Raw genomic sequence first — 12,122 nt, 5'->3', positions numbered from 1 at the left:
GTTTAATATTTAAATAGATGTGTCAAGGTTAATCAAGTATATGTATAATAATACAATCATATTTGTATAATAATTATTTCTTATTGAAAATGTAAAAGTAAGAAAATGAATAATGATACGTTTGTTAACAAAAATTTGTGTGTGTATTAAAATAATTCTTAAAAAATGAACGAAACAAAGACAAAAATGATTTATTAATAGATGATAGAAATAAATAAAAATATAACCTTATTTTAATATAAATTTAATTTGAATAAAATGTAGTTGAAACAAACAATTAAGAAACGAGGAAAAAAAAATTAATAAATAATCGTTTCTCTTATGTTTCCTTAATGTATAATAACATCATTCAAGTATCGACGGTTCCCGATGCTTCTAGATACGTGTCCTATAGGGTCTATGTTCCGGTTACTACGTTAATCGATTTAGCGACCATTAAAATTTGAATTTCTTCCGAGATAAGGAGAACTATAAAATAGGTCTAATATTGAAGATAATTCTTATATTAATTTTAACGATAAGTTATAACTCGATTCTGTCGTAAGATAATGAAAATAAATTTATTGAATAGACTCAAATCCGATGGAACATTCGCGAATGGTTGAAATTTCCGGCGAGTGATTTCTAGAATCTTCATCACTCAATAAAAGCGGCGCGTTTCCCCCAACTTCTTATAATTTTCTAAGAAGACCGCGCACGAGACGTGTTGATTCGAAGAGTCTACGCTAAAATAAGTAAAAGAAAATATTAGAGAGTTACAATTTTCGTAATTGATAATTGTTCTTCGATAAGAAAAAAGATACATTTTACATCTGCGATCAAGTGTAAATCCTAAAAACATCTACTTACTGGCATTTATTGTGATTAAAGCTGAATTTAACATCCAACAAGATGCCGGCCGACGTTGCAATGATGGATACCACCAATGAAGTCGAAACTTTCGTCTTTCAAGCCGAAATTGCTCAATTAATGAGCTTGATTATCAATACTTTTTACTCGAATAAAGAAATTTTTATCCGAGAATTAATTTCCAACGCATCTGACGTGAGTAACAATTTTCTTTCGTATATTATTCATTTCTATTTTTACTTTTTCTTTTTTCTTTCTTTTTTTGTTGTTTTTCTTTTCTTCTTTTCTTTTTTTACTTTTATTTTCACCTATTTGTCCTAACGAATGTAATCAACAAGAATGTACAATACATAACTAAGAATTCTATTAAGAAACTATAAATAATTTAACACATAATGATAAATTAATGAGTCAATTAATAAATCAAATATGTTATCATATATGTTTCAGGCTTTGGACAAAATTCGTTATGAATCTCTTACGAACCCATCGAAGTTAGATTCATGCAGGGAATTATTCATTAAGATCGTACCCAACAAAAATGATCATACGCTTACTATTATTGACTCGTATGTATTTTTATCCTGAAACAATTTTCTAATTAGTTTATCACCACTAAATGTGAATAATTTTTATAACCATTTGATAGTAAGTAATATGACAATGTATATGTTGTTACTTTATTAATTTTCTCTGGTTTTTGTTTTACAGAGGTTGTGGAATGACCAAAGCTGATCTCGTCAATAATTTAGGTACTATTGCAAAGTCTGGTACTAAGGCTTTTATGGAAGCTTTACAAGCTGGAGCTGATATTTCTATGATTGGTCAATTTGGCGTTGGTTTCTATTCTGCATACCTAGTAGCAGATAAAGTTACAGTAGTATCAAAACACAACGACGATGAACAGTATTTATGGGAATCCTCTGCCGGTGGTTCTTTCATAGTTCGTCCTGATAATGGAGAACCTATTGGAAGAGGTACTAAAATCATTTTGCACATTAAAGAAGATCAAACCGAATATTTGGAGGAGGATAAAATCAAAGAAATCGTCAAGAAGCATTCGCAATTTATTGGTTATCCAATAAAATTACTGGTTGAGAAAGAAAGGGATAAAGAATTAAGTGAAGATGAGGATGATGAACCATCGAAGGAAATGGAAGACGAGGATACTGCAAAACCTAAAATTGAAGATGTCGGAGAAGATGAAGAAGAGGAAAAGTCTACTACCGAAAAGAAAAAGAAGAAGAAGGTCATCAAAGAAAAATATACAGAGGACGAAGAACTTAATAAGACCAAACCAATTTGGACCAGAAATCCAGATGATATTACTCAAGAAGAGTATGGTGAATTTTACAAGAGCTTGACAAATGATTGGGAAGATCATTTAGCCGTCAAACATTTCTCTGTTGAAGGTCAATTAGAATTCAGAGCTCTGCTATTCATACCAAGAAGAGCACCATTTGATCTTTTTGAAAACAAAAAGAAGAAGAATAATATTAAATTATACGTTAGGAGAGTCTTCATCATGGACAATTGCGAAGATATTATTCCAGAATACCTTAACTTTGTCAAGGGTGTGGTGGATAGCGAAGATCTTCCATTAAATATCTCTCGTGAAATGTTACAACAAAATAAGATTCTCAAAGTTATCAGGAAGAATCTTGTTAAGAAAGCTTTAGAACTTTTTGAAGAATTATCCGAAGATAAAGATAATTACAAAAAATGTTATGAACAATTCAGTAAAAATTTGAAATTAGGTATTCACGAAGATAGCCAAAACAGGAAAAAGCTTTCTGAATTATTGCGATACAATACGTCTGCTTCGGGTGATGAAGTGTGCTCGCTTAAAGATTATGTTGGCCGTATGAAAGAAAATCAAAAACATATATACTACATCACAGGAGAGAGCAAGGAACAAGTGGCCAATAGTTCCTTTGTTGAACTCGTTAAGAAACGTGGTTTTGAAGTTGTCTATATGACAGAGCCCATTGATGAATATGTTGTTCAACAATTGAAGGAATTTGATGGAAAACAATTGGTCTCTGTCACTAAAGAAGGCTTAGAACTTCCAGAGGATGAAGAAGAAAAGAAGAAAAGAGAGGAAGATAAGGCCAAATTCGAAAATCTTTGCAAAGTCATGAAAGATATTCTCGACACGAAGGTAGAAAAAGTAGTTATCTCTAACAGACTTGTTGACTCTCCATGTTGTATTGTTACATCCCAATATGGATGGACGGCCAACATGGAAAGAATAATGAAAGCCCAAGCTCTTCGCGATGCATCTACCATGGGATATATGGCTGCAAAGAAACATTTAGAAATCAATCCTGATCATCCTATAATGGAAAATTTAAGGCAGAAAATAGAGGCTGATAAGAGTGACAAATCTGTTAAAGATTTGGTTAAACTCCTATTTGAAACTGCTCTTCTTTCGTCTGGCTTTGCTCTTGAAGATCCACAAATACACGCATCGAGGATATACAGAATGATCAAATTGGGTCTTGGTTTTGAAGACACTGAATCATTTAATGAAGAGGAAGAAAAAATGGACACAGATGTTCCTGCTCTTGAAGGAGATACAGAAGAAATTTCTAGAATGGAAGAAGTAGATTAATAATTTAATTTAAATATTTCAGGAGCGTTAATATCCAAAGATTTTTAGGATTTAGAAAAAGACTGTTAAAGACTCTAATAGTACCAATAGTATTTCTTTATTTTTTTTTCTTCGATTTTTTTAGTTTTTCTCTTTTGTTTCATCCAAGAGGTCTTATATGCAAGACAGATTGAGGTTTTTTTATATTTTAAGCATATTATTTAGTATGAAAAATATGTGAGCAGAGAGTGTGTTAAAGTGTAAATGTTATTATTGCATGTTTGTAGTAATAAGTCGTATTTCTTCTAACTAATAGTTAATTTTTATTTCGAAAGAAAAAAAAAAAGATTCTATTTTCTAAGCGAAGAGATATATTGATCTGTTATTTTTATTTTTATATCTTTCATTATTCTCTCAATTATTTCTCACTTTCGTCATTCCGTGCTAATATCACATAGATTAGATATTTAAAATGTTGTAAACACATAACATTAAATAAAATGTCTTTGAATTTAAAAACTATTCTAAATTTTACGTTTAAGCGGATGTACTTTTTTTTTTTATATACACATATAAATCTTCCTCTCTTGATTTATTTTTTACAATAATGAAAATTTATAATATTATGTTAAGATGTAGACAAATATTATTGATAATAGAGATGCCCTCTCTAATATAATATTAAATTAGAATATTTCCTGAGATGACTATGGATGATAATGAGCAAAAACATTCAAATACAGTAATGGTGTTCGCATAACTGAAAATTTGCTAAAGTTTAATTTAAGATATAAGTATCGTTCAGTAGAAATAAGATCAAATAAATATATAATTTACAGAAGTATAAAGAGAAAAAGAGAAAATTCATAATTGTTAAATAAAGAGTATAACGTTAGGATTAATTTGAAATGAGAGAAAAATAAATAACTGTTTCGATAGGGTGCGACACCGTCGTTTATCGAAATGTCGCGTGTTGCCACATCACCACCAAATCAAATGAGTTCGTACGATGTTTTCTGTATAGGTAGCGCCTCTGTCGAATAACCCACGATACGTGGAAAGCAGCGTGAGTTTTTCTGCTTCTATACAACATGTCAAATTACTGTTGAATTTATCTTAACTATCTGATGCTAGAAATCGTATTTATTACGATATCAGTCTATTCTAATTCGCAATAACGTTGAAACGGGCAAAAGTTCGATTAGACATTTTTTGTTCATTTATTGAGAATCAGCGTTCTGCATATGCACGGCACGATGAGCACACCAGCTCAGGGCCAAGTTAAACCGAGAAACGGCGTGGTTAAGCAGGTAAGCGTTCAAAACTTCATGGCTAATCTAATTTTGTGCATTTTATTGAAAAGATTTATTCGATAAATCGAAATTTAAATTGAATAATTTATCTTAATGTCGAAGAATACCTTTACTTTTTCCTACTTCTTTATTTTCTTCAAGTATACTCTTGCTAAAAAAAAAAAAAGAAAAACGTGCACAACATATGGTCATTGTATCGTCGTTCCATCATTTCTTTATACTTCTTTACTTTCTACTTCATTATTCTAATCCATATGTCAACATTAAACTATTGCGTCATGTAGAACATGATATGGCAATATTTTTCAACTTTGAAATCTTTCCAAATAATGATCTTAACAAATAAAACTTCTTATGCTTAATCTTGTATGAAAAGTACGTTCCTTTTAGATAAAACAAATGATACGTTAACTTAATTGATATCTTTTGTATATATAACGGTATATTGATGATTATTATTTTATATTAAAAAAAAATATATATTTTTTGTGTATAGATCATTTCAGGAGATACTATTGTAATTCGTGGACAACCGATTGGAGGACCCCCACCAGAAGTTACTATAACCTTATGTAACATAACCGCTCCAAAATTAGAACGCTGGAAAACAAATGATAGGTAAGAATAATTGCTAAGCCTTTCAATTATATAGAAAACATGTTAACTTATAATTGAATTTACAGCGTCGAAGAAAGTAAAGATGAACCTTATGCCTGGGAAGCAAGAGAATTTCTACGTAAAAAACTTATCGGTCAAGATGTTACTTTTACAACTGAAAAAGCTGTTAATACTAACAAAACATACGGCACTGTTTGGCTGGGAAAAGGTATAATGTTTATACATATATGTGTACATAAATTAATTTTGTAAAAAATTAATTAGATATTTATACAATACCCTTTTTGACAGATAAAAATGGAGAAAATGTTATAGAGTCTTTAGTTTCCGAAGGCTTAGTTAACGTTAAAAAGGATACTCGCAATCCTACAGCCGAGCAAACACGGTTGATCGAATTAGAAAATGCTGCGAAAGCAGCTAACAAAGGCAAATGGTCGGATTCACCAGGTTCTGTACACGTACGTGACGTTAAATGGACCGTTGATGATCCTAGAAAATTGGTAGAAAAATATGGCAAGAAACCCGTTAAAGCTGTTATTGAATTTGTTTTCAATGGGTCAACTGTAAAAGCATTTTTGTTACCTGAATTTTACAACATTGTATTGATGATATCTGGTATTCGATGTCCTGGTTGGCCAAGTGGACGACGGGATGCTAATTCAGGTGATCCGTATGCAGAAGAAGCAAGGTATTTTGTAGAGTCCCGTCTTCTACACAGAGATGTCGAGATTATTCTCGAATCTGTGAATAACAACAATTTTGTTGGAAGCGTTATTCATCCTAAAGGTTAATATTATTTGTCGCAATATGATTGTAGACGCGATGCAAATAATCAAAATCATTATAACAATTTCATTTATTTAATAGGAAATATTGCGGAAATCTTATTGAGCGAAGGTTTTGCAAAGTGTCAAGATTGGTCTATAAACAACAGCAAATCTGGTGCCGAAAAGCTTTATCTTGCTGAAAAAGCTGCTAAAGAGGCACGATTACGTTTATGGAAGGATTATAAGCCGTCTGGTCCGCAAATCGAATTTACTGGTACTATCGTTGAAATCGTAAATGCAGACGCGTTTATTATCAGGACACAAAATGGGGAAAACAAAAAAGTATTCTTAAGCAGCATTCGACCACCATCCAGAGAAAAGAAACCTGGTGAAGATACTAACAATGCTACCAGGTCGAACCGACCTCTGTATGACATACCGTGGATGTTAGAGGCACGTGAATTTCTTAGAGAAAAATTTATCAGAAAAAACGTTAAAGTTGTAGTCGATTATACGCAACCAGCAAGAGATAATTTTCCAGAAAAATTATGTTGTACAGTCATGTGCGGAAAAACGTAAGTTAGAAAGAAATATTTATTTATATCTGGTAATTTATGTATGCATCGTTATTTATTCTTTTTTGTTTTTGTTTTATAGAAATGTTGCAGAAGCATTAGTTTCAAGGGGTCTTGCTAGAGTGGTGAAACATAAGCAAAGCGACGATCAACGTTCCTCTCATTACAATTTGCTTCAAGTTGCCGAAAGTAAAGCAGAAAAATCACAACATGGATTGCACGCAAAGAAAGATATTCCAGTTCATAGATTAGTAGATCTTTCCAACGATCCCTCTAAAGCTAAAGCATTCTTAACATCGTTGAAGAGAGCCCAAGGAATTAAAGCTGTGGTTGAATTCGTCACAAGTGGTTCACGCTTGAAATTGTTTTTACCAAAAGAAGATCAATTAATAACATTCGTATTAGCTGGTATTAGAACACCTCGATGTCAGAGATCTTTACCTGGAGGAGGTATTATTAAAGCAGATGAATATGGAGATAAAGCTCTAGCTTTCACTAAGGAACATTGCTTCCAAAGGGACGTAGAGATTAAAATTGAAAGTACAGAGTCTAAAGGAAGCGGTTTTATAGGATGTTTAACCGTTAATGATATTAATATGTCTGTTGCTTTGGTGGAAGAAGGTCTAGCTGAAGTAGTGACTTTCCCTGATTTAGGTGAATTTACTAAAACGCTTAAAGCTGCGGAAGAAAGGGCAAAGTCTAAAAAGCTTAATGTTGGTATTACTTTATTTATTTTTTTTAATATTTAATATTATCTAAATATTTATAATTAATTGTTGATTTTTTTTTTTTTTATAGATTTGGAAGAATCGCGTCGAAGTGCAAGTTGAGAATGAAAAGAATGAAGATGAGAAAGAAGTTGCTGAAAGAAAAATAGATTATCAAGAAATAGTTATTACCGAAGTAACAGAAGATCTTCATTTCTATGCTCAACACGTTGAACAGGGCAGTTCGTTGGAAAACTTACTTTCACAATTACGACAAGAATTAGCTGCTAGTCCTCCACTTCCTGGTGCTTATAAGCCTACGAGGGGTGACTTGGCAGTAGCCAAATTTACTGGCGACGACCAATGGTATCGCGTTAAAACAGAAAAAGTAGCAGGCACAAATGTTAGTGTATTTTACATTGACTATGGTAATAGAGAAACTATTAATGTAACACGAGTCGCTGATTTACCTGCTCGTTTTGCAACTGACAAGTCTTACGCGCACGAGTACACACTTGCATGCGTTGCTTTACCAAACGATGTAAGTAATTTCATCATTTTTTCAAACTCTTTGAATTAATAATAAACATTACAATATTGGAATTATTTCACAATAACAATATTATTATAAATTAATTTCTAGAATGATGATAAGAAGGCAGCTGTGCAAGCATTTAAAGAGGATGTAATGGATAAAATATTATTAATGAATGTTGAGTACAAAGTAAACAACAATCTTCATGCTGTAACTCTCGCTGATGTATCTACAAACGATGATATTGCCAAAGGGCTCATTGCAGATGGACTATTATTGGTTCACAAACATAAAGATAAGAGACTTGGAAAATTGGTAAGTTGAATTAATTTTATATAAAGCAGTGTATGATAAACTAAAAATTAATTTATTCCTTGTCTATGTTTCCAATTTTTAATAGATTGAAGAATATGCAAAGGCGGAAGAAGAAGCTAAGCATAATCGTCGTAATATCTGGGAATATGGAGACATTAGAGCAGATGAGGATAAAGAATTTGGAGCGTAATCGAGCTACTGAAAATACTGAGAAATATTTCCGATCAAACAAAAGTGATATAAAGAAAAAAAAGACATTTTTGAAAAACATAATAATAAATGCATAATAATTATATATATATATATATATATATGTGTGTATACATGTATATATGTATACATATATATATATATATATATATTGACTAGATTGATGGAAAAGAATGAATGTCGATATGAGAGTTACATATTGCATTCGTGATAATGCAATTATATTTCAGTATATAAAAACCCAAAATGTACATAACGATTTAATTAATGTCCATAATTATTAGCATATTACAAAGGACAAAGGACAAAATACAGATGCAGAAAATAAATGGATCAGACTGCCTCTATTTACTGATATAAAATATGTATTCTCATCGACGCATACATTCATTATTCTTTGGTGCCACAATGTAAATGTTTTTTTTCAATCTGATGATCATGAATGACTTTTGATAAAATATTATTTCCTGGTTCGCCAATCTATCCAAACTGTGTGCAATTTATATTTGTTAACATACCTCCATATAAAATTAATATTTATCTTTAGATATATATTACATTTAAAAGTTGGCTGCAAAAGTAGAATTCGTCAAATATTATAAAATATATCTGTTTATCTAATTAACAGATTGCATTTGAACGTTTAAAGTGTTGTATCAGAGAAATATCTATCTCAAACGTGTTATGTTAAGGAGACTGTATAGAATCAAATAAGAACTTATTTAGGATATGACCTATTTTAAAAAAATAGGAATATAAAATTGCAAATATTCTTCTTTAACATTATCACGTGATTATTATTATTTTTTTTTTTTTTCATTCTTTTCCTGTATATGGGTTCTCTTAGTTTCATATCACTGATCCATATCATTAAAAAGCACGACGTTGCATTTCTTTTTAAGCATAATAGACCAGATATTATTCAATATGATCTCAATCTTTAGCATGCTCATTTTATTTTACATTTGTTCTTTTCTAAGCTAAAAATAATTTGAATTGATCGTGATCACAATGATCACATAATCATAGATTAAAAACGTGCAAACATTATCGTAACAAATATTTAAAATAAATATAACCATAAAAATTGCAAAGAATTTATAAAACATGAAATTTATACTAAATTTTCTATACACACATTTAATTTTTTTATCTATTAAAAAGCTTAACGCGTATGGAAGAATGGCAAATAGTTTGTAAGGAAAGAAAATGTATAAGGATTAAAGACTCGATTAATTTTTCTCAAGTACTGAAATGGGAATGTTACAATCAAATCATGTTGTATATGATCAATTATATTATATATGCTTCTCATTCTATGATTTTATGTCATATAATTACGGAATTATGGTATTCTTCTGCAAAGAAATGCATTTATCTATTGTCTAATATGGGCACACTTTAATAATTTTATTCAACGGATGAGAAGATATAGTTTCCATTTATTTATAAATGACATTGTTTTGTCTATTTCACAATGAATAAATATTTCAATTTCGATGTAATGATTTTTTATTTACGTTAAAAATGTCATTTACTTTATTGAATTATGGTCAATATGGGAAAAGGAAATCTTTAGAAATATTGATAGTTACGTAAGACTACATTCCAATATATATATATATATATATATATATATATATATATATATATTGCTATACATTTGAGAATTATTTAAAAAAAATTGTGAGAATTATAAATGACTAGAACAATAGGGTATCTAAGATTTTAATTAGAATTACTCGTTCTCTGGTCCTGAAAAAAAAAAAATCCAAACTATTCTAAGCAAATTTGTAAATGAAAGAACAATGAAATGAGAACTGCATTAAAATGTATAGAAACATTAATATTTCTATTTTATTAAACTGATCAGTGATCAGAATTAATTTTAATATAAAAGTAACAAGTTTAATGTTCAATTATACAAGAATTAAATCGTATGTTTTAAAACTTGATCATCCCAAGAACACGATATCAATTTATCTTTGTACCAAGCGAGTCCACGTACAAAATCCGTATGTCTAGTATCTTCATAAATAACATTACAATCTTTATTTGTATCAAGAACTTTAATTACTACGTCATCGCAGCAACAAGCTATTTGACTTGACCTAGAGAAAGATAAATGAAAGATATATGTAATTTCTTTAAATTATTAAATGAAACATCCCTTAATTGATTTAATGTTCAATATCGATTGAAATGAGACAAGTATAATTATTATCAATGATCTATGTGTGCAAATAAGTGTTTAGATATTATTTGAATATGGGTTATTAATGTAAAGATCATGCCAAATTTCATTGTATTACCTTTCTGGATTTGGATTAAATAAAAGCTTATGTATTGATCTGGAAAATATTAATGACTCGAATAATACGTCATACATATTTCTAATATCTATTAAGGTAACACTTCCATCATTTGCACCTATTGCAACAATATTATCAGAGACAGGACTGCAGGATACAGAAGTCAACCCATAACCATATTTTTCTAAAATACCTTATAGAATATAGAACAAGATTAATATTAATGAAAATATTCAAATATATATAAAATAAAGAATAATATCTTTAAATATAAGCAGACTTACAGTGCGCAGGTTTTGATTTTCTTAGGTCCCACATTAATGCACAGTTATCTAATGACGAAGACATAAATACAGAATTATTTCCATGTTGTACATCAACTCCAGTTACAACATCTATGTGACTAGAATGGAATGAATCTGTAGACATTAGATTAGATATATCCCAGACCTTTATGCTACGACAAATGAATATTAATATTTCTATAATTTTCTTAAATGGTTTATGGATTTGTAACGATAAAAAGCGTACCAACAATCCATTCCGCTACTCACTAAACGTTCTTTATCAGAAAATACTGAAATGCTTGTAAGAGTATCATCGTGTTGACAAGCATATCCAAACGATTGTAATTCTATTGTATCTTTCTTAGATGTTTCAACTAGGCCAATGATTTGTAACAAGCCGCTATCCTCGCCAATTATAAATTTATCTTTCTCTAGATATGCTCCCGTTGTTATACCAGTTACAGTTTTAGTCGATTGTAAAGCTTTAGATTTTGTAAAATCTGAAATATCATTGTAATACCACAGAGTACCAGTCCAGAAACGATCTGTCATATTACTACCACCAAGAATAGCATTATTATCTGTAAATCAATAAGACGTGCAAACGTTAATTTAGTTATTATACACATTGCAGATATGTATGTATATATATTAATTATGTTTAAATTTATATAAACATGTAATGTCGAATATTACCATCATATACCAATATAAGTTGTAAATGTTTGTCAGAAACAGTCGGACGATCGGCTTGTGCCAAATTTCTGTAGATTTCGGCATTTAAATTCGGAGCGATAGATATATCCATGATCTTAAATTATTTATACCTAACTATATTTAATTATTATTATAAAAAGTTATAAAATATCAGCAACACCTATATTCATTTAATACCAAAACAGTAGAAAATTCAAAGTAAATCGTAGGATTTACAATTGAACCTTTACCATTGTAATTTTTATGCGAAATCAGCCAATTAATGAATAGCAGCCATTAAAGCAATAATATCATTGGTCGAACGTATATAATCTATGGACAAAT

At 30.1% G+C, this 12,122-nt stretch overlaps 3 protein-coding genes across 3 annotated transcripts; 2 read left to right on the top strand and 1 right to left on the bottom strand.

Annotated features, from left to right (window-relative positions):
* Positions 1-574: 574 nt before the first annotated feature.
* LOC106793255 (heat shock protein 83-like) lies at positions 575-3,776 on the top strand. The gene is made up of 3 exons (XM_014760047.1): positions 575-1,044; positions 1,300-1,418; positions 1,561-3,776. Exons 1-3 carry the CDS (start codon positions 892-894, stop codon positions 3,461-3,463), a joined length of 2,175 nt encoding a protein of 724 aa, XP_014615533.1. The 5' UTR covers positions 575-891; the 3' UTR covers positions 3,464-3,776.
* A 680-nt stretch (positions 3,777-4,456) lies between these two features.
* On the top strand, positions 4,457-8,501 carry LOC106793233 (staphylococcal nuclease domain-containing protein 1). Its single transcript, XM_014760011.1, has 9 exons — positions 4,457-4,752; positions 5,252-5,373; positions 5,439-5,581; positions 5,665-6,159; positions 6,241-6,715; positions 6,798-7,428; positions 7,514-7,963; positions 8,066-8,272; positions 8,358-8,501. The coding sequence occupies exons 1-9, from the start codon at positions 4,687-4,689 to the stop codon at positions 8,460-8,462; spliced, it is 2,694 nt and encodes an 897-aa protein (XP_014615497.1). The 5' UTR covers positions 4,457-4,686; the 3' UTR covers positions 8,463-8,501.
* A 1,813-nt stretch (positions 8,502-10,314) lies between these two features.
* LOC106793234 (methylosome protein 50-like) lies at positions 10,315-12,068 on the bottom strand. Its single transcript, XM_014760013.1, has 5 exons — positions 11,778-12,068; positions 11,326-11,662; positions 11,079-11,251; positions 10,795-10,987; positions 10,315-10,593 (listed from the first exon to the last, which is right to left on the bottom strand). Exons 1-5 carry the CDS (start codon positions 11,887-11,889, stop codon positions 10,413-10,415), a joined length of 996 nt encoding a protein of 331 aa, XP_014615499.1. The 5' UTR covers positions 11,890-12,068; the 3' UTR covers positions 10,315-10,412.
* Between the last annotated feature and the right edge of the window lie 54 nt (positions 12,069-12,122).

This window comes from Polistes canadensis, unplaced genomic scaffold (assembly GCF_001313835.1).
Source record: "Polistes canadensis isolate GaletaPanama2010 unplaced genomic scaffold, ASM131383v1 scaffold_12, whole genome shotgun sequence".
Taxonomy (NCBI): domain Eukaryota; kingdom Metazoa; phylum Arthropoda; class Insecta; order Hymenoptera; family Vespidae; genus Polistes; species Polistes canadensis.
The sequence above is the reverse complement of the archived record's forward strand: the minus strand, read 5'-3'. Positions and strand labels throughout refer to the sequence as shown.

Coding starts and splice junctions, on each gene's coding strand:
- LOC106793233 (XM_014760011.1), top strand. CDS start 4,687: ATGCACGGCACGATGAGCACACCAGCTCAGGGCCAAGTTAAACCGAGA. Junction 4,753..5,251: donor GAAACGGCGTGGTTAAGCAG/GTAAGCGTTCAA, acceptor TTTTGTGTATAG/ATCATTTCAGGAGATACTAT. Junction 5,374..5,438: donor CGCTGGAAAACAAATGATAG/GTAAGAATAATT, acceptor TTGAATTTACAG/CGTCGAAGAAAGTAAAGATG.
- LOC106793234 (XM_014760013.1), bottom strand. CDS start 11,889: ATGGATATATCTATCGCTCCGAATTTAAATGCCGAAATCTACAGAAAT. Junction 11,252..11,325: donor AGTAGCGGAATGGATTGTTG/GTACGCTTTTTA, acceptor CATTTGTCGTAG/CATAAAGGTCTGGGATATAT. Junction 10,988..11,078: donor AAAATCAAAACCTGCGCACT/GTAAGTCTGCTT, acceptor ATATTCTATAAG/GTATTTTAGAAAAATATGGT.
- LOC106793255 (XM_014760047.1), top strand. CDS start 892: ATGCCGGCCGACGTTGCAATGATGGATACCACCAATGAAGTCGAAACT. Junction 1,045..1,299: donor TAATTTCCAACGCATCTGAC/GTGAGTAACAAT, acceptor TATATGTTTCAG/GCTTTGGACAAAATTCGTTA. Junction 1,419..1,560: donor ACGCTTACTATTATTGACTC/GTATGTATTTTT, acceptor TTTGTTTTACAG/AGGTTGTGGAATGACCAAAG.